Source organism: Cydia fagiglandana, chromosome 8 (genome assembly GCF_963556715.1).
Source record: "Cydia fagiglandana chromosome 8, ilCydFagi1.1, whole genome shotgun sequence".
Taxonomy (NCBI): domain Eukaryota; kingdom Metazoa; phylum Arthropoda; class Insecta; order Lepidoptera; family Tortricidae; genus Cydia; species Cydia fagiglandana.
Window position 1 is genome coordinate 13533550 of NC_085939.1, and position 21640 is coordinate 13555189.

A 21640-nucleotide genomic window follows, 5' to 3' on the forward strand; every position below is an offset into this window, starting at 1 on the left:
CACATCACTTTACTTAATAAAGTTTACCAAAGGCTAGTACAAGCCAACATTACTATAAACTTCCCCAAGTGTTCATTTTTCAAAAAAGAACTTAAATATCTTGGTTATATAGTTAATGAACACGGCTTTCAAACAGATCCTGACAAGGTTAAGGCAATACTTAACATCCCACCTCCCACAACTCCTCGAGAAGTTAAAAAGTTCCTAGGTACAGCAAGTTGGTATAGACGCTTTATCCCCGATTTCAGCACAAAGGTTGCACCACTAACTAAACTTACCTCAACTTCCAAAAAAGCACCACCATTTAAATGGACATCACTAGAAGACAATGCCTTTAAATCCATTAAAGAAGCTCTAGTCTCTACCCCTGTTCTTGCTTGCCCAGACTTCTCAAAACCCTTCGCAGTCCACTGTGATGCATCCAGCTTCGGCATCGGTGCCATGCTGACCCAAGAATTTGATGGCGTTGAGAAACCCATTGCTTATATGAGCAAATCCCTAACTGGTCCCCAAAGAAATTACTCAATTACAGAAAGAGAACTCTTAAGTGTCTTACTAGCCCTAGAACATTGGCGTTGCTATCTTGACAACGGCTTAAAGTTCACAATCTACACAGACCATTCCGCATTACAATGGTTTCTCCATCTAGATAATCCAACCGGACGTCTAGCCCGCTGGAGTATTCGTCTATCTACATTTAACTTCGAAATTAAACATAAACGTGGTAAAGATCATCTAATCCCTGACGCTTTATCACGCTTACCTTCAGTAGACGTTATTAACTACAGTAGTTCTAATACCAATGACGACTGGTATAATAATATCTACGCTAAATGCAGTTCTAACCCCAACACCACTCCAGATTACATAATACATAATAATAAATTATACCGATACTCAAAAACCCCTTCGTTACTCCAATCTGAGTATAATTGGAAAGAAGTTATCCCACTAGAGTACAGAATACCCATTATCACAGAAAATCATTCCACCCCAACTTGCGCTCATTTCGGAACATTTAAAACATACAATAAAGTTAAATTGAAATATTTTTGGCCAGGAATGTACAAAGATATTTCAAATTTTATTGCCAAATGCGAGACTTGCTTAGCTTGCAAACACCAAACCCAACTAAAACTTGGCCTAATGGGTAAACCTAAGCAATGCTCTCGACCCTTTCAATGCATTTCAATAGATTTGATCGGCCCCTTGCCTACTACACTAAAACACAACAGATTCATCTTTGTCGTTACTTGCTGTTTTTCAAAATACTGCCTCCTCTTTGCGATTAAACGTGCTACGTCATCAGTAATCGTTCATATTCTAGAAAACCTAGTTTTCCTAGTGTACGGAATCCCACAGACCATAATTCTTGACCATGGTCCTCAATTCGTTAGTCAAGAGACAACGGATTTATTCCACTCCTATCAGATCCCAAAAATACACTATTGCGCAATTAAATGCGCCCAACCAAATCCCGTGGAGAGATATAATAAAGTTGTTACCACAGCAATGTCCTCATTCATACAGGATGACCACAGGAATTGGGATATCAACCTACATAAGATACAATTTGCTATTAATACTTCCGTAAATGAAACAACAAATTATACTCCTTCTTTCCTTGTATTTGGTCGCGAATTAGTCACATGTGGATCAGCATACGATAAATCTGATCTCACAGATGATATTATATTCGCGCCCAGAGACGAATACGCTGATAATCTTGGTCTTCTCCAGCCTGTCTTCTCCGAAGTACAAGCCCGTCTTTGGAGAGCGCACCAAACCAATTCTTCATCGTATAATAAACATCACCAACATTTCGAATTCAACGAAAATGACATCGTCTGGAAACGAAATTACGCAATTAGTAATTCTCCTAAACACTATTCTGCTAAACTTGCACCCAAGTTTATTAAATGTTCTATCCTAAAAAAAATATCACCCTTAGTATATGTCCTACAAGACATGTCCGGCAAAATGCTCGGACGATGGCATATTAGAGACCTTAAACCTCTCCCCAAAATTCTAAAATAAATAATATACTGTTTTTCCTTAATTAGATTCTTATTTGGCTCAAACTTAGCTACTTTTCTCCTAAGCTCCTAACTTGTAAAATATTGTATATAATGTTATACATTTATAATTATATCTCATCCCCATTATACATTTCGGACTCATTACATTTCGTACATACCTACTTAGTACGAATTTATACGTTCATTTATACTATTTAATTTATATAACGTTATATTACGTTCATATAACGTTATTCAAAGCTAACTCTATCAGAGTTAGAACAATACTTATTTATATATTTCTTCCCTTGACATAACGTTCATATTTACGTACTTAGGTACATACGTACCGTACAGTACATTTATTAATTCCATTAAGGAATTATCTTATGATATTTTGTAGTAATCCTACATTCCATACGGCATTATTTTGTTGAATAAATTTCAACAATCGTACTCTTTGTAGGTACACATTATTGTAGATATTATATTTAGATTCATTAATATTCAGCGGGTGGTTACTGATTAATAAGCCTTAATACTAATGGAGAGCGATTTAATGAGTACGTCCTCTACTTAAAGGAGTACTCTATTGAAACTTATTTTGGTTAAACAATTAACCAAAATTTTATAAGATGATGTATGAATGACCTTTGGTATGCATGTTTAAATCGCCTCTCTTGTATGATAAACATTGTATATAACATCCCCACCTTCTAAATTTATCACTCATACCCATATTCATTAAATTATATTTACATTACGGAAAAATCCTTTGGCCATAAGCCCCAGGATTTTCCCTTCCAGGGCGACCCCGGTAGTGTAACGGTGCGTGTAACGAAGCGTTACACTATCGACCTTCATACTATTTCTGGCACCATACAAATTCTAAATTCCTTTTTGAAATTCAAATCCTATTCCAAATTCCATTCAATGATTTTTATTTTCAGTTCGATCACATACTTTGATCGATAAACATCATTTTATCTAACGGACTGTACTTCCCAAGTTTCTAAACACGACCGTTTAAGTGTGATTTTTATTAGTAAACGTAATAATTCATAAGTGCGTGCAGTTCAGTATAGTGCTCGTTTTGTGGCCCTGCACACCTTCCAGATATATATCTACATCATCACCAAGGCACATATTGTAAGTTATTTGATTTCTAACCTTCTGAATTACGAAAGTGTTTTTATACATACCTATCTGTTAACACGTAACCTGTATTGTTACAGGTGCCTTTTTATTTAACTAATAAATACCCCTCATCGCTCTGGATCCTGCCTTTTCATTCCCATCATCCCGTGAGGCTCCTCTACCTGCCCCCTCACATACACGTGTGTGTGTGTGTGTACACGAAAAATATGTCATCAAGTTGGGGATACCAATTAATATCCAAAGTTACTACAATTTCTACCATATTCAATTTAATGTTTTTTTTGTTATGCACATGCTTGGTTTAATCAGTTAATAATATTGACATCATAATGATTAACAAATTATTTAAAAGATATCGGAACTGTAATCGGAATATAGCACTAAAATAGTATATGAAGGTAATTACTTTCAGTAGTATATTGATATAAATACTGCCACAATGGTATCTTTTTTACATTGGCAACATGTGCGAGTGAGACACGGGGCTCTGGTTTTCTATCTCATGTGGACCGTTTTCTCTAGTCTGGTACGAACAACTTTCTGGCTCGGTGATAAGGTTCAATTTAGTATGACAAAAAAAGTGACAGTTCGCTCCCGATTAATATATAACTTCCTGATAAAAATATACAATGACAGCAGTTTGTTTACTTTTTACAAGACAGGTGTCAAAGGTTTGATTGCCATATAAAATTTAAAATGTTAGTTCCCGTTTCTGCCACGACTCTTCTCTTTCCGCACAGACTCTACCTTTTTTCTACTGACTGAAAGTGAGTATTATATTCTTTGCTGAAATGACAGACTATATTTGACGTATTTGAGTAGACCCTTGATTCGGAACACAGACAGATTAGAAAAATACATCTCACGTCATCTGTCACCCTGACACTGACACACAATGTTTTGATTGAGATTATCTAGATTTACCTTATTAATAATTATTGCTGTTATAATTTATAATAACAAATTAAAGGTGGATTACGTGACTATTCACCACATTTACATGTATACAACTGGATTAACTAGTAACTAATAAGCAGTTTACAGTATTAATAAGATTCCATAAAATAAATGCATTATGGTTAATGATGAAGTATTACAAGAGTATTCCAGCTCAGTTATACGACTGAAAAAGCAGTGTATGGAAGCTGGCATGAGCGAAGATGAATTCCGGCGATTATATTTTGAATCCCTCGACTCTCTGGATAACCGAAGTCCTAGAACTTTGGTTACGCATACGCATGGACGTCGCAGGACAAAGTATCGAATAGTACTCATTGGCTTGTTTTTAACAATTTGTGTCGTCTATAAATTTAAGTCTATTTACAGCTCAGTTGTTTGTAATCTACAAGAATATATCTACCCTGGTTTGAGGCTTCTGAGGCGGATATCAATTCCGTTCATATCCCTATTCCCTGGACTTACTGGTAAGCTTGTACCAGTCATCCGTGATTGTTGAGCCATTTAGGGCTCTAACTAAAATAGACTTTCTGTAGTGCAAGTACTGAACAATTTAGCTAGGACCCTACATGAGAATCTATTGTCCTAAAAAATGTAAAATATTAACTTTTTGTAGATTTATACCATGAAACATGTTTGATACAAAATCCATTCTTCATGGTTGTGGATATGGACTGCTGGCCGTGCAGCAGTGTTTCCAATATCAGAGAAATATATGATCCTAAATTAATCACCAATCAACAGCATACTGCTCCATTTATTTATGAGGTAGGTAAGTAATATGTACATACTAAAGCTAGTATTTTTCTTATTAAACATGAATTGAAATTAAACCTGTTTTTTTAGACTGACCAGCAACTTGTAAGTTTAGAAGAACTGATAGAGTTATACAATAGGAATGAGGAAGTATTTAACAAGGAAGCGCCAAAAATATTTGTCAATAATAAATATTATTTAAAACTGAATGAGATATTTCATGAACCACAAGTACTGGGGGATAAAAATCTCTTCATCTGGTAAGTTATCAATTATGGAGCCATTTTATTGTATGTTTTGTGAATTACTTTAAAATTCTGTATAATGTTTTCTTAATATTGATGTTTCAGGAAATTAAATACAATGAGTGTTGCTAGAATACTACGACAAATCATTCCTAGGCCCAAAGTAGTACCTAAGTTTGGACAGAGCACTGAGAGATTTCTAGTCATAGACAATAGTCAAGGACAATTTGCTGTGCCTGACACAGAGTGCAGTTTCTCATTCCTCATGGTGCTAAGTGGCAGCAGGACAGTCACATTGAAACCAGCCGAGGAGTGCAAACATCAGTGCCGATCACTGAAAGTAGAGTTGAAAGAAACATATTTATGTAAGAGTAATGATATATATTAACCCCATTTTGCTACTGAACTTAAAAAAATGACAAATTAGCACAATTTGTATATGCAAACCAATGTTTCAAATAGATGGTGACAGTCAAAGTGGTCAAACATATCACACAGCCTTATTCCTGTGATAACAAGGGGGTGTTGTTATAAATTTGGCTATTGTGGCTGACACTATTTATATGAAGCAGATTATACAAAAAAATTCAAAGGCTTCTGCTTAGCTTTGAACTTAAGATTTACATTGTTTTAGTACATACAGACAATTCCACCCTATTGATGTCTATTTATTAGCTTATTTTATGGGTTTTTTTTCTCATTACAGTGTGGTACAATTGGTGGTATTGGCGACCGGTGGTGCAGTCGTCACCATCCAACAGCACTTTGATAGCCCATGTGGGATCATACTGTTAAATAAATAAATCATTATAAGAAAGTCCATTTATTAACATTTATAAATTAAACCAGCCGTCTTAAATAAATTATTTAAAAATATTTACCATTCAGGAAATAACATTCAACCAGGAATGTGCAAAAAACAATTGCTAAACTGTACTACTAAAAAAACTAATGGTATGTCACTAAATTCCATTGAAATCACACAAACATTTCTATAAAGTTTATTCAAACTTTTCTCGTAGACGATTCTTGAGTAGAACAGGAATAAGTGAGACTAGAGCAAATACACTCAGGACAGTAATGGAGGTCCAAGACCAGGCATCACTTGTGGATGTGAGGGTGTGGAGAGTCTGCCCGGCTTGAATTGCTACGAAAGACGGAGGAGCAACACCTGAAAGAACAAAATGATACATATAGCGATGTGTGTTTGGGGCCTTTTAACCTTATCCCCGCCATTGACTCTATATAAAGTCAGTACATTTCGTGCCCCACACGCCACGACTTGTTATGTTATACGGATTGTCTAGATGTGCAATTTTTGATATGGCGTTGATGACACGTTATTATTTCATTGACATGGCGGCGAAAAGTTTAATATAGAAATATCCTAGTATTTTATCCCAAAATGAGTCCTCATACATTGCTCTAAGAGTCCTAAGACCGCGTAGGCCTGGGCCTAGGACAGCCATATATTATTTTCTTGACACATAAAATTACAATGTTTTGTAAAAACAATCTTTTGGCATTTCTTAAATGCACTGCTTGTATAAAATTAAACTCACCAATAAAAGTTCCTACAGCAAATGGCACTAGAGGCACGCCTATAACGGGTGCTGTCATGTTGATGAACCAGTTGGGTAAGAAGGGTGTCACCCTCAAAAATATTATGTAGTTGAGCAGATTGTTTTTGTGCTTTTCAACAGCTTTTGACCATTGCGCAGCTCTCTCTGGAAAGAACTTCTTCACCAGCTTTTTCCCGAGAAGATTGGACAGGAAGAAGCAGAGGCTGGCTCCGATTGCAGAGCAGCAGCACACCATGATTAGGGCCAGGTAAAACGGGAACAGGAACCCGGACAGAATACTGAGGAATATGGACCCAGGTATTGCAAAAGTTTGCAAGCTGTAATCTGTTATTAAGGATTTCATAATTGGTTATATAATAGGCAAGGATAATGTAAGTACATTTATACAATAAGCAGTGATTGAGGACATTCACCCCAAATGTCAACCAAATTGCCAATCACTGCTCATAAAAATGTATACCTAGATTTCCATTTTTGTGAGTAGTGATTGGCAATTTGATTGCCACTCAGGCTGAATGTAAGTAAGGCACACTGTAAAAGGCAAATTGCAGAAATATTCACAACAGACTAAACACAAGAGTCAAAACTCAAAAGAAAAATAATTTAAAAACTAGCTAAATAACGAAAATGACAAAAACTAGATTGGGTAATAATATTCAATTACCTGAGGTGATTAGTATTTTTTTAAAGGATACAAAATGTAAATTAGGAAAACACCACCCATTACTTCATAGAAGTACTTGTCCTTGTAGCGATCCAACACCAATCCGAGCTGCTTGGCATCATCAAGGTCCCATGGTAATTTTAGATGCTGTCTTTCTTCTCTGGAATACAAACAAAAAACTTACTATAATTCTAACAATACACAAAAATTTGTAGTAGGTATGTGTACAATATTTTAAACATGTAATTTTTTTTTAAGAAATTGTGTTTCTGAGTTGGTAACTTCAATGCAGTCATAATTTTAATGAAAACTCACTTTTCTAAATCCGGAAATTGTCTATATAGAAGTCCCAAAGCCAACAGTGAAGAGGTAAAAATTATCAAGACTAAAATTAAAGCTTTAGATGTAGATATATCACTTGTACCAGGAGTGTGCGTGACAGGAACGGAATCTGCAAAAGATGTGTAATTTTACATTGTTTCATTGTTCAGAATTACAAGGTCCATACGTAAATACATTTTTAATGGGGAAGTAATAATGGAAATCAGAATAGGACCGGGTACTTGGGATAGGTAGGCGGTAGACGTAGGTATTGGGTATATCTGCTCGTAGGATAGAAGGACGATCCCCATTGGACGTGGAGGAAACCTTTGGGTCTTGCATAGGTAATTCACCTCGTCGTCTAATTCTCCTTTGGGTTATATTATTATCCATGTTTTCTAGCCTTCACTATAAGTATTCTAAGGAATTATAGTAAAGAATAGTTAAATATGACGCTAAAATACTGTTGTATAAAACAAGAAAACTGCTAGTTCTGTTATATTTATCAATGTGATTGAAAGTATTGAATTGAAACTGAAACAAATTTATTTAGTGGTCATGTCATTGTGCATGACACTGACACACACACTGACAGATGACAGTCTGATGCATGTTTTTTCTCCTGGCCCTTGGCGCTTTCGCACATTCAGCCAAAGAGTCGATTCAAAAATTATGTTAAATCCATGGACCTAGAATAATATGGTTAAATCTAAAATATTCTAGAATATGGACGCTGAGCACGAATAGTTATATGCCGTTCTCGAGAACAGCACGAATATTTTCATACATTGACCCGACTATTCCTATTTCTGTCGCACGGGCATGACAAATCGTTGGGCTCATCAAACTCAGTTTGGATATATTATAACGAAGGCCTTCAATCGCGTCTGGCACAACACAAAGCTCTTCTTTCGAAGCTTCCATCCTAAGGAATCCCGGGAAATTATGCGATTGGTTTAGCAGCTTTCTTGAAGATAGAAGCATAAATGTCGTAGTTGACGGTGAATGCTCTGACTCCATGTCTGTAAATGCTGGTGTCCCTCAAGGATGTGTGCTATCACCCACGCTCTTCCTCCTGCATATCAATGATAATAAATGCAAATCATTGGCATTCACTGTTATGGTACATGGTACAGGTGATGCTTCCTACAGCGGCCGCGCCAATGTTTCTCGGAAAAACATAATTGAGAGCCGAAACATATAAGTACTCGTGTCTGAAGTTGAGACTTCCCTAAAAAAAGTCTCAGAATGGGCGATCCCATTCTGAGACTGGGAGTGTTCCAAGGAATTGTTCGGATTATTCCCTGCTGCCTCTTTCCACCAGCGCTCTACTTTGTGCGACAAGATTTTCATCTTCACAGATGTTTCTCCAGAAATTTCCGGCCTTGCACAGCTAAACTTTGGAATGATCTGGCGCCTGCGGTTTTTCCGAACCGAAAAGACCTTCAATTCAAACCGAAGCGAAGAGAAGCGTATTCCCATCTTAAATTCCGGCAACGCACTAACAACCATTATGGAACCCTAAACTGATTATGGCCTGACATGCTCTTGGCCGTTCTTATGGCTCCTCTTCACGATGGGCCAACGCCAACGCCAACGAGGGATGCAGCCATGCGGTAGAATGAGATAGCAATATCACTTGCTCCCTCTAACGCATAAATGCGTCCCTCGTTGGCGTTGGCGTTGGCCCAACGTGAAGAGGAGCCATTATTTATTTATTCAAAACAGCATTCAAAAAAGGTCACTTATGAGAGTTATGAATTAGCGTGGCCGTCGTCGTGCATTCGGGGACTACGGTCCGCGATAGGAGGGATATGTTAATAGTCTGAGATACGACTGCAACTTCTGCACCCATTTATATCCATCCATCCACATTACATTTCCATTTTTTTTTGGTAGAGGGAGACTGGGCGATTTAATTATTTTTTTACCGTGCTCCAACATGATATAACGATACCAGAGCCAGACACATGCGTGGCAAAAAATAAATATTTTGATTTGGCTCTTTAAAGGCCCCGTGCGTGAACTATAGGGAGCAGCATAGGAGCCGTCAGATTTTTGGCGCGAGGCGTAAATAATGTGTCGTTTAGCTTTCGATGTAGCCCACAGGATGACAGAACCTACTATGCACAAGGAAACGTACCGACGAGAACGGCAGATGGTAGCACTTGCTTTGGCAATGTACATGTGCACATATGTTTCCGATTCAGTCCACAAGATGGCAGACCCTCCAACGCGTACGGTCCCTATAAGTGACAGAGAAAGATGCAATTTGCGAACTTCGACTTTCACTGTTATAGCCCAGATGGGTAGAGACATTTGCAGTACTGTCTCGGGCTATAAACAGTTATGAATGAGAGTCGCGTCGCGCCCCGACTCCCCAGAGTGCCTACCGCGAACCACGTTCGACGTGTTGCCTCTCTGTCACACTTGTAAATTAGTACGTTAGTGTGACAGGGAGGCAACACGTCGAACGTGGTTCGCGGTAGGCGCTCAGTCCCCGGCCGCCACTCGCGCCGTCAGACCCAGCCAGACCGTGTTCTGCAGCCGCCCGCACCATGCGTGCTCTTTCCCACACTCATTTTAACTAAACAAATGCACTAGAGCTTTTTTTTCCGAAACGCGCAACGCAAGAAATTTTTAAAAACGAACAACGAACTATGTTACAGTGCAGTGCATATTATGGATAGATGTGAAAGTGCTCAAAGTGAACTTTCTAATTTAAGTTTAAGCTATTGAAATGTGGTCCTTGGTGTACACTTGGTGGTATACATGAGTATAAGCGATAAGGTAAATATTTTGAAAAAAGTTCGTTGCTCACAGATATTTTTATACGGCCGGTCAACTATGTCACACCAAGTTTCTAAAAGGGGATTCCAAAGAAAACATGCCTAATAAAAAATATTTACGTTTAGAACAGGAATTTAGGTGTTTTAATCATAAGACCCAACAAAATAGTAATATTATAATCATCTACTGACACCATGACATCAAAAAAAATGTGATTATATAGGTGATGAAGGTAACCATATTACCTAGATCCTAGATATTACCTATTACCTATTAAAGGTTCCTGCTTTTGCAGTTCACTTTACATACATACGTACCTACCTACCTACTACAAATTAAATACAACTCAGCGGTCGGTAATTTTTAGGTACCTAAGGCCCCCCCCCCCCACATCTGGCGTCTTTCGAGCGTCGGCGTCTACAATTCTATGGCCGACGTCGATGCAACGTCGACGCAGCGTCGACGCAACTGCGCAGCGACGTCATTTTCCATAGCGCTGGACCGACGCCGACAGACGCCGACGCTCGAAAGACGCCAGATGTGGGGGGGCCCTATAGTCCGTTTTTTTTAGCATTAGAAAGAACTTCGCAGAAGTTCGCTTGTGGTTCTAAGTATAGTCCGTTTTTTTTAGCATTAGAAAGAACTTCGCAGAAGTTCGCTTGTGGTTCTAAATCTGGCACTTTTAGCGCTAACAATTTGAAGTAAATTATATGTATTGACCATGCTACATTAGATAATTCAATAATTATTAACAATTAACGAGCCTGATAAAAACTGCACGCTTCCTTCTGCGGAGTTCTTTCTAATGCTAAAAAAAACGAACTATAAGTAATAATAAAACCAGCCACAGTAAAAATCACCAGTTTCAGGAATTTCAAAGAGTCGTCTCGTAATCGTCAATATTAATTTAACAGAAATGTTAGTTCAATTTTAATAATAGGTACTAGAAAAACCTATTAACCTTAGAGTCGTATCTAAATATCTATGCGCTCCGCGGGCCGCGGTTTGCTGACCCCTGCACTGTAGGTATTATTAGGCTTTTCGAGACGACTTTAGAGCGCAAGAATCTAAGTAGGTATATATATATGTAATAGGCATCAGTGCGTATACAAACTGAGCCTATATATATAAACGTTTACCATACGTATTTATATAAAGTTACTTATTACATCTAACACAATCACATCATTCACAGCTGCTTTGCTGCCCGCCGCTATCAGTAGCTCGTGTCCGCAGACCAAACAAAAAAAGTATCAAACCAACACAATATTTACACTTCTTTATATCATCCAGGTAATGCAAGGAGAGCTACAGAAAGTGTTGCTAGTTGCGACGCTAGCACTCGGGTCTGTGGTGGGCGAGAGCGTGTGCAGGCACCGGCACACCTGGTGGGACCGGCAGCGGCAGGCCTGCGTGCCCTGCACGCCCTGCGACCGCGCCAGGAACCTCGTCATCCGCTACCCCTGCGAGGTGTACCGTGACACCGTCTGCCAGACTTTACACATTATAGACAATGATACCCAGGACAGTGAAAGTGATTATGAATATTATGATTCGGACGTGGAAGTGAGTGACAGTGAGACGTGGGACCTGCAGACGTCGACGTTGGCTCTGGCCGTGAGCGGGTGTGTCGTGTTCTTTGTGGTGGTGCTGTCGTTGTGGCTGTATCATGCGAAACAGATGAGGATCATCAAACGAGCACTTGAGTCAGGTGAGGAATCCTATATGTTATATCTATTGTGTTGAACAATTGTAATACGACAAACGTACAGTCATCAGCAATAGTATCTTACACAACTAGGGCCACAAAAATATATAACGCGCTCTTATTGCGCTCCAAATAAGAAAATGTCACATATTTTTGCGGCCCTAGTTGTGTAAGATACTATTGCTGATGACTGTACATAGGTATAGTGTGGGGACTGTGGGCCCCCAGCAAGTTGAGCCGATGTCTTCAAGATCTCAGATAACTTTAGTCTTGTGGCTGATGAGATGACGAAGTATCAGACGTTGTGTTTGTGTGAGATGGCTATCTAGCAGGCCACGTCTCTTCTTCATCATCTGATGCACACTCACGTAAGACAGTTAATTAACTGTGCAAATAAATAAATGAAAGTATACCTACTTATTTAAACTACAAATCCAAACAAAACTTTTTTTCAAGCTGTCACGTAGGTAGTAGCGGACTTTCTCTGTTATTCCCAACATTTCTACCGCCATCGCCATTCCAGTTTAATTTGACCCCGAGTTCTGTAACAATTATACGCCGTAGCACAGAATAAATGTACCTATATACTACCGTACAGAAAGGACACTTCCTAGTTTTCCTACAAAACCGAAGTTTGAGAGCGATTCAGTTCAGGGACGAATCACGCTGTCAGCTATTTAGGGTTGTCAAAATTCAAGTCATTATATATCTTATCTGTGATCGTGCACGCAAAGGGACGTTAAGTTGTGCCAACCCTAATAATTGCTCGGAAGTCGGAGCAATGCTGAGCCGAACGGAGCCGAGAATGCTCGAAAAGAGGAGTGTCTCTCCACTGGCTGTAGTAGATTCTGAGGCGGTGCAGTGTAGGTAAGCGTTGTGAATACGGCCCTTCTCAAGTTTTATTTATTCAGGACGATGAACAACACGCGACCTCCGCGCCTTGCCTTATTATTATCCGAACTGACGGTGAGCGTGGAATACCAACATATCGTGCTCACGATGTTATCTTGTGAAAAGGACACGCTTGTACTGAGAATCTGATAAGACCTTTAAAAGTAGGTAGGTACTCTGTCAGGTAATACTAGTACTGGTCTCTTTTACTATAAGTATTAAGAGGAAAAGGGACGACCGCTTCTTCATACAAACGTAGTTTTCATTATCCTCTCTGGATGTTAAATAACATTACAGAAAATATTTTTATGGCTCCTCTACACGATGGGCCAGCGCCGACTACTCCAAGGGACGCAGCCATGCGGTAAAATGAAATAGCAATATCACTTGCTCCCTCTAACGCATTTATAAATGCGTCCCTTGGAATGGCCGGCGCTGGCCCATCGTGTAGAGGAGCCATTACAGAGTTTAACGTATAGGTATTAACCATAGCTATATGATCTTTGGGCACAAAAATCCGAACCTTCGGTTTCATGCAGTTTCGGCAAAAAATCCGGTTTCAATTTGGTACTAATATTTACTCAATAGCCCACTTTTATGAAATAGACGTTTAAAGTTTTAAATACCTAACATTTACACCGTCTAGGCTATCAAAATAGCTGCCAACTTATTAGCTTGGTCAATTTTAGCCGTTGAGCGGCGGTCACCGTCAACTACTTATACATATATTTTGTTTTGTTTTTGTGTTTGGTTGTGGTATTTAAACTTAATAGTTAGAATATCTTAAGAACACATAAGTGATGATGAATGATTTACCTACAATTTTAAGCTTTGGGTTGTCTAATATGTTCTCACTTCTGAGGTGAAAATTTGTATGTACAGTCAAGGAATTTAAATTCCGACCCATTTCGTACTTTGTCACAGTGACAATCAATATGAAAGCCGCTAGAGACCTCATACGGTTGTCACTGTGACAAAGTACGAAATGGGTCGGAATTTAAATTCCTTGACTGTACAACACGAGATCAAAGTTATTTAAATCTCGCTACTTTTGAGCATTGACCATTCATGACCATTAACCAGTACAAATTGAACCGTCAACTGTAACCGTTCGTGACCGTTTACGGTTCAATTTGTAATGGTTAATTGCAATTAACGTTGCGCCAGCGCAGCTTTTGCTAACGGCCAACACGCTCAATATTCTAAATTAGATTCACTATTATAGAATATTTCGCTTGCACGGGACTCAAAATAAGCACATGAAATATCAAACTCTTGCTGTAACAAATAAAATAACTATTATGTAGGAAAATACGACACACCTACAACAAAATCGCAAAACGAACCGTCAAAAAATTTAATATACGAGTACCTACCCATACGTCTAAATGTAAGATCCAAAGAATAGTATGATGGTAGGTCTACCTATAGGACAAGTATTATTTCTGCTTTGCATAAAAAATGCGAAAATCTGTCTTTCACCAGGCTGTATCTCATGAACCGTGATAGCTAGACAGTTGAAATTTTCACAGATGTATTTCTGTTGATGCTATAACAACAAATACTAAAAACATAACAAAATAATTCTTTAAGTGGGGCTCCCATACACCAAACGTGAATTTTTTGTCGTTTTTTGCGTAATGTCTAAATACTAAATCTCTAAATAGTACGTTACTCGTACAGTATACATAGGTACTTACCTATCTAAACTCATTGAACTCCCAGAAAAGTGATGAAAGATACAAGCAACACCACCTAAGGTGGAAGTTTGATTTTAAACATTAATTTCATCGCGTTCCGTAAGCGAAGTCATAAATCTAGTCCACAGACGCCACCAGAACGCCACGATACAGGGCTCACAACGCCTGCCGCCTACCAAGTCCAATGAACCAGATAACCAGTTTAAGTAACAAGCGGTATCCAAACGGGATGATCAAATCGACCGATTGGATCAGAAATGAAATTGGCTTCAATCTCCAATTTAATCACTAATTTTAGATTTATGGTGATATTAGAGCCCTCTAAATTGAAAAAATGCCCCAGAACGATAATACTGGCGTCACATATTGGTATTCTTGCGTCCGCGCCTCATTTTATCAGTAATATCGCCAATATCGGTCATTACCGGCGGTTGAATTCGGCGAGCCAAATTGGCGTTTGCGTCCGCACGTCCTGATTCGATCGGGCAATTTAATCAGATTAGTTAAAAATTTACTAGTCTGGATACGCCTACAGTGGCTGCGCATTTGTTACGGTTCTCGTGCTCGTGTCGAACTCAGGGCTGCCAGATCGTATAATAGGCTACGAAATTCGTATAATGAAATTATTTTCGTATACATGTCGTATAGTTGGTCAATCGGTATAATTGGATACGAAAAAAAACACCGATGTTAAACTACTGTCAATGCTTCAAAAAACCGGGCAAGTGCGAGTCGGACTCGCGCACGAAGGGTTCCGTACCATAATGCAAAAAAAAGAAACAAAAACAAACTACTGTTACACGATTACTGTTACTGTTATACGATTTAATGGAACGGCAACTACTTAAATACACGTCAACGCGGGCTATAACCGCGAAAAACCAAGTGCGCAAATTGCGGGCATTTTTCTCTGTCACTATTATTACGCTGTCATTGGAGTAAAAGAGAAATATCCCCGCAATTTGGGGGCTTACCGCAAAAACCGAAATTCACCAGTTATTAAAAATTCGATTTAAAATTATAGTTTTTTTTTGTACTCGTATAATGCAATCGAATTTCGTATAATTGCGGCCACAGGATCGCATAATCAAGATTTATGTACTGGCAGCCCTGGTCGAACTTCATACTTCAGAGCCACTCGTCTATTAATTTAAAGTTTTCCTGAAGTAATGGCAATACATACGGGGGCTGAAGTAATATTCCAAACGCAGGCTGAGTTGTAAACACACAGGTGGACCGCGTGTAGTAGAGATTCACCGGATATTCGGTTACTATCTGGAGTATCGTATCCGGCCTATTCGGCCATGATTTTAATATCCGGCCGGATACCGGATAGTGACCTACTATCCGGCCGGATACCGGATAGTAACAATGCTTGATTTCGGAGTAAACTAATTAGATTTGAGAAACAGTCTTGATCATAATCGTACTTGTTTATTATTTTATAGTATTTTATGCAACAGTTTTATAAGAGGGGTCAAAAAATGTGAGTGGCGTGGGTAACAATGTGAGCCGAAGGCGAACATTGTTAATAAATACGCCATGAGCATTTTTTGACTACTTATACAACGTTGCATACAATGCTTTTTCTATGAGTAGGCAATATTAAATAAAATACAAAAAAATATAAACAAAATTTTATTTATGACAATGTCAATGTAAATTTTGGATAGTAGGTATTATACTATATGTATGTAGCTCTTGTATGCGACAAGCACCCATAATACCAAATATTACTGCAACCTGTAACAAGAAAAAGGAGAATTAAATAATATTCAGTTTCAATGCAAAAATATAAAATTGTACATAAATATAGCTCGTTGTACTGTGTACCCTAAAAATGTGTATCAAAAAATTTTATAACATATACCAACCTTGCTTAAAAGATAGATCTGATCCGGTGCTTCCAATTAGTCTTTGAAAATACACCAAAGACGTTTTCAGAGAATGACGAAGTTTTGTGCTCCAATCTCCACGCCATGCACTTCTCATAAGATTTGTCGTATAGGTGCTGAGATTTAGTACTTAGGCAACAAATTTTCGGTCGCTGCTTGTGCTGCAGCGGATATTTCTTCAGGTGTAGACACAATGTAATCCTCTTTGTCCATTTTCAACACTTTTTATGAACGCAAAACAAATAGTAACGCAAAGTACTCAAAGAACAAGAAATTACCGGGAAAGGCGGGAAACGAGAAACAAACGAGTAATGTCTATGGTTATGTTTTTTTTTAAAGCCGTTACACACTACCGCACCGCACCAGGGTCGTGATGCTGTAGGGTATAAAAGTATTTTTTATTATGTTGGTAGCAATGAACTCAGTACAAATTTGTTTCTTTTTTAATAAAAACCGTATGCATTCAATCGTTTGTCACGTTGGGAGCAATGTACCGGTATGTGGCACCTGCTACCCTGCACTAGCTTACCGTATCGTAATGTCTCTAAAACGACACAAGTGCTTTTTTGGGCAATAGACTATAGACTTTTAAGGAGTATGAATAATTTATGCCCTTATATGTTCGTTCGGTCGTATGTAAATGACAGATAAAAGTACTCGAGTAGAAAAAAACAATTTAAACATTCCACTGACTTGCACGCACAGTCATTTCGAACCTGGAAATGTGTTCGTTCGTACGCGAACGTTCACTAGAAAACAGGTCAAACCTACAGAATGCGCACTTGAAAAACCGAAATGTAGGTATAGTTCTGCCGGCCGGATATTCGGCCGATGGTCAGGCCAAATATCCGGTATCCGGCCAAACAACTATCCGTTGCATCTCTAGTATGTAGTGTGCACTCTGATTACCCACGCATGGTGGATGTTTACAAATGTTACGGACCTCGAAGCCACGTTATACTGGTCCGCTTGAGGCGAAAGCTCTCAATAGGTATTCAGGGCCAGGGCATGCACGGCGAAAGCCACGTAAACAATGCGCGTTTGTTTGAACATGTGCGCTACTAATTTCGACCGCTGCGCCCGCGACCGCCCGAGTAACAATAGCTAACGGTTTTTTTTAGTTTGGTTGCATTCTCCTATGAGCGCTAGAGCCAAAATTAGAACGATCGAATGTTCTATTGATTTTAGTAAGTTGCCTTTCAATTAAAATGTGTGAAGCATAATGGAGAATTACACTGTTCGTTTATAGGTACTTATGTATAACTATATATCTGCAGAAATTTTAAATATTCGTTATTCGAATACAGGTAAAGCCGACCACTGACTAACAGTCCGCCGGACGATATCGGCCGGTCAGTTGTTCGTAACTGTAAAATTTTTGTTCTAACTGACAGGCCGATATCGTCCGGCGGCCTGTTAGTCAGTGGTCGGCTTTAAGGTAAAGCCGGACCAGCAATATATGATCATTGTCAAGAGGGTGCGTATTCTCATGTGTACAGGGTGACAGTACAGAATACCTATGAAATAAATAGTTCCAGTGAAATTCCGCAACATGACGCGTGATCAAATATTCCTGGTCAGGCTTTATATAAACTGGCCGTGTAAACCGATTCTGTAATTTTCCAGATATGCAGGAGTTTTCCGCGAAGCTGAGGCTAATGGAGGCAGGGGACGCGGCGGTGGAACCAGTCGCGCCCACGGACCACCACATCTACTGCAACATTCACGTTGGGAAGGACGCTCTACTTGGTAACATTCAGTTCTATTAAGCTATCACATATTATATCAATTATATCCGTTCGCCGAACACTTTTTGTTGAGAGGGGCAGAGAAAGGTATATGTTATTCGCTGTCGCTCTTAGTAGCATGATAACAGAAATTCCGCTAACAAATCCTTCCTACCCTTACCTATACCTATTATCAATCCCTCCCCTTAGATCTATTACATATTAGATACCTTTCCCTTCATGCCTCTATTATCCAGCAAGGTATCGGAATCGAACAGACAGTCTTAACTTCACATGTACCTAACGCGCCTCCTAAAAGCATTTTAAGTGCTTAAAGCTATTAAAATGCTGGCGAATTCGAATTAAATTACATTTTAAATAGGGATGTACCGACTAGTCGCCGACTAGTCGGGAAAGCCGACTATCCGGCCACATTTGTAGTCGGCGATTAGTCGGCGACTAGTCGGCAAAAATGGCCGATTAGTCGGCACTTTATAAGTGAAAGAAAAACAGAAAAAAGAAACCAACAGTCAATATTTACCATATGTTTTATGTCTATTTTACCAAAATACCTATTCATGGTGTGAAAACTGTTGTTCATATAATTGACCGTTTGGTCGTTATTGTATGGTGGTGGGCTGGTGTATTCCTCTACAGGTCGATCTCAACTGATTCTCGTGTAATTTTATGGCCAAGTTTTATACTTAAAGGATTTTATTATAATTCAGTTTTTGTTTTTTTTTTTTAATGGTGTAGCCGGTGGTTAATGTAATTGCAAAATTTAGAGACTTATAAACAGGGCACGTTGCTCATAAAGACGCTGACCACAGGGGATAGGTTCTTAACTGGCAACTACGTACGAAAAATAGAGCCTTGGAAATACCTCCTACAAGTTGTACCTACTGACGGTCTGCTCAGGATCGCAAAATAAAAGAAAGACAGAAATTGAACGAGGATTCTTGTGATAGGTCTTTGAACCTGTCGAGAACACCTTTTAGCCAAGCTAATATATGAATATTAGCGCAACCAAAAGAGCAAAACTATTGTTTTTCACCTAAACTTATACGAAATTAATGATCTGGCCGACTAGCCGACTAGTCGGCCGACTAATCGGCCATTCGAGCGCCGATTAGTCGGCTAGTCGGCCAAATCAATAGTCGGTACATCACTAATTTTAAACAAATAATAGTTTGAAGTATTTGTATAATCACCTTTTAAAATCCTTAATTTCAACACTCCACTATATTATGTTTAGAATATTATTTATTGCTAAAACTGTTTTTAGCTACTCCGCAATCGAGAACTTTTAAAGCGATACTTTAATTTCGTACATTTCGCTAAGGCACTAATTAAACTTTACGAAGCTTACCCAAAAGAGGAATGTTTATGTTTTGCTCGGCCATAACTCCCATAAGCAAGCCGAGTAGGATCCTCGCTGGCGTCATGCCAGTTAAGTTTAAAATACTGTCTTGCGTGGGTTGCTCGCTCGTCTGGCGCCGATACAGTTTTTATTTATTTTGAGACGTTTCAGAACGGAGCTCTGAGGTCAAACATTTCACGTATGCGTATACTAGCTGTTGCCCGCGACTTCGTCCGCGTGGAATCTTATCTTCAACATTTTACATCTTTAGTACCTATAATTTTCATATCCAAGCAATGTTGAAATTAAGTAAGTAAGATTCAAGTTCCGCACTCACAAAATATCTGATCTCCATACAAACTTTCAACCCCTTTCTCACCACCTTGGGGGATGAATTTTCTAAAACGCTGAAATTAGTTTTCTTGTATTTGAATTTGATACTTTTTTACAAAGTTTCAAGTTCTTAGCTTAAAATAAAATTTGCACCGAAGACGAACTTTTATCCTCTTTTTAACCCCCTTAGGGGTTGAATTTCCAAAAACGTTGCAATTACTTTTTTTTGTAATTGGCTATTATGTCTTTCTAAGAAGTTTCAAGGCATTTGTAATGGATTCAAACTTTGAACCCCATTTTAACCCTGTTAGGGGATGAATTTTACAAAACGCTGAAATTACTTTTATTGTCTTCTAATAATATCCCCAAATACAAAGATTCAAATCCCGCGCTCGAATAAATGTATGACATCCGTACAAACTTTCAACCCCGTTTTCACCACCATAGGGGATGAATTTTCAAAAACGCTGAAATTAATTTTCTTGTATTTTCATTTTATACCTTTTTACAAATTATCAAGTTCCTAGCTTCAAATAAAATTTGCACCTGAAGACGAACTTTCATCCCCTTTTTAACCCCCTTAGGGGTTGAATTTCCAAGAACATTGGAATTACTTTTTTTGTAATCGGCTTTTATGCCTTTCTAAGAATTTTCAAAGCATTTGTAATGGATTCAAACTTTGAAACCCATTTTAACCCTGTTAGGGGATGAATTTTACAAAACGCTGAGATTACTTTTATTGTCTTCTAATAGTATCCCCAAATACAAAGATTCAAGTCCCGCGCTTAAAAAAATGTTTGATATCCATACAAATTTTCAACCCCTTTTTCAACACCTTAGGGGATGAATTTTCAAAAACGCTGAAATTAGTTTTCTTGTATTTTAATTTAAAACGTTTATACAAAGTTTCAAGTTCCTTGCTCAAAATAAAATTTGCACCCCCAGACGAACTTTCATCCCGTTTTTAACCCCCTTAGGGGTTGAAATTCCAAAAATGTTGCAATTACTTTTTTTGTAATCGGCTATTATGCCTTTCTAAGAAGTTTCAAAACCATTTGTAATGGATTCAAACTTTCAACCCCTTTTTAACCCTGTTAGGGGATGAATTTTACAAAACGCTGAAATTACTTTTCCTGTCTTCTAATAATATCCCTAAATACAAAGATTCAAGTCCAACACTCGAAAAAATGTTTGATATCCATACAAATTTACAACCCCTTTTTCACCACCTTAGGGGATGAATTTTCAAAAACGCTGAAATTAGTTTTCTTGTATTTTAATAATATATCTTTTAACGAAGTTTCAAATTCCTACCTCAAAAAAAAAAACTTTAAACCCATACAAACTTTCATCCCCTTTTTAACCCTGTTAGGGGTTGAATTTTGCAAAACGCTGAAATTACTTTTATTGTCTTCTAATAATATCCCCAAATACAAAGATTCAAGCCCTGTGCTCGAAAAAAATTTTGATATCCATACAAATTTTCAACCCCTTTTTCACCACCTTGGGGGATGAATTTTCTAAAATACTGAAA

The 21640-nt window shown here is 38.3% G+C and overlaps 3 protein-coding genes across 4 annotated transcripts in view; 2 read left to right on the top strand and 1 right to left on the bottom strand.

Annotated features, from left to right (window-relative positions):
- The first annotated feature begins 2643 nt into the window (after positions 1–2643).
- Positions 2644–21640, top strand: part of LOC134666679 (tumor necrosis factor receptor superfamily member wengen) — a 28889-nt gene continuing 9892 nt past the window's right edge. Inside the window, exons 1-4 of the mRNA XM_063523909.1 lie at positions 2644–2653; positions 10350–10492; positions 11786–12203; positions 18313–18435. Of these exons, the coding sequence (XP_063379979.1) occupies positions 10475–10492; positions 11786–12203; positions 18313–18435 (559 nt within the window). The 5' untranslated portion in view covers positions 2644–2653; positions 10350–10474. The remainder of the gene's footprint in view (positions 2654–10349; positions 10493–11785; positions 12204–18312; positions 18436–21640) is intronic.
- Positions 4074–5941, top strand: LOC134666677 (uncharacterized). Its single transcript, XM_063523906.1, has 5 exons — positions 4074–4600; positions 4750–4901; positions 4980–5149; positions 5240–5499; positions 5841–5941. The coding sequence occupies exons 1-5, from the start codon at positions 4252–4254 to the stop codon at positions 5927–5929; spliced, it is 1020 nt and encodes a 339-aa protein (XP_063379976.1). The 5' UTR covers positions 4074–4251; the 3' UTR covers positions 5930–5941.
- Positions 5942–8275, bottom strand: LOC134666678 (transmembrane protein 41 homolog). 2 transcript variants are annotated; one of them, XM_063523907.1, is made up of 5 exons: positions 7945–8275; positions 7697–7832; positions 7413–7541; positions 6697–7034; positions 5942–6305 (listed from the first exon to the last, which is right to left on the bottom strand). In XM_063523907.1, the coding sequence occupies exons 1-5, from the start codon at positions 8093–8095 to the stop codon at positions 6136–6138; spliced, it is 924 nt and encodes a 307-aa protein (XP_063379977.1). In that variant the 5' UTR covers positions 8096–8275; the 3' UTR covers positions 5942–6135. The 2 variants fall into 2 exon arrangements, with proteins under 2 accessions (XP_063379977.1, XP_063379978.1); XM_063523908.1 differs by having other exon boundaries at positions 8056–8272.

Coding starts and splice junctions, on each gene's coding strand:
- LOC134666678 (XM_063523907.1), bottom strand. CDS start 8,095: ATGGATAATAATATAACCCAAAGGAGAATTAGACGACGAGGTGAATTA. Junction 7,035..7,412: donor GTTTTCCTAATTTACATTTT/GTATCCTTTAAA, acceptor AACAGATTACAG/CTTGCAAACTTTTGCAATAC. Junction 6,306..6,696: donor TGCTGTAGGAACTTTTATTG/GTGAGTTTAATT, acceptor TTGTTCTTTCAG/GTGTTGCTCCTCCGTCTTTC.
- LOC134666677 (XM_063523906.1), top strand. CDS start 4,252: ATGGTTAATGATGAAGTATTACAAGAGTATTCCAGCTCAGTTATACGA. Junction 4,601..4,749: donor CCTATTCCCTGGACTTACTG/GTAAGCTTGTAC, acceptor AACTTTTTGTAG/ATTTATACCATGAAACATGT. Junction 5,150..5,239: donor GATAAAAATCTCTTCATCTG/GTAAGTTATCAA, acceptor TTGATGTTTCAG/GAAATTAAATACAATGAGTG.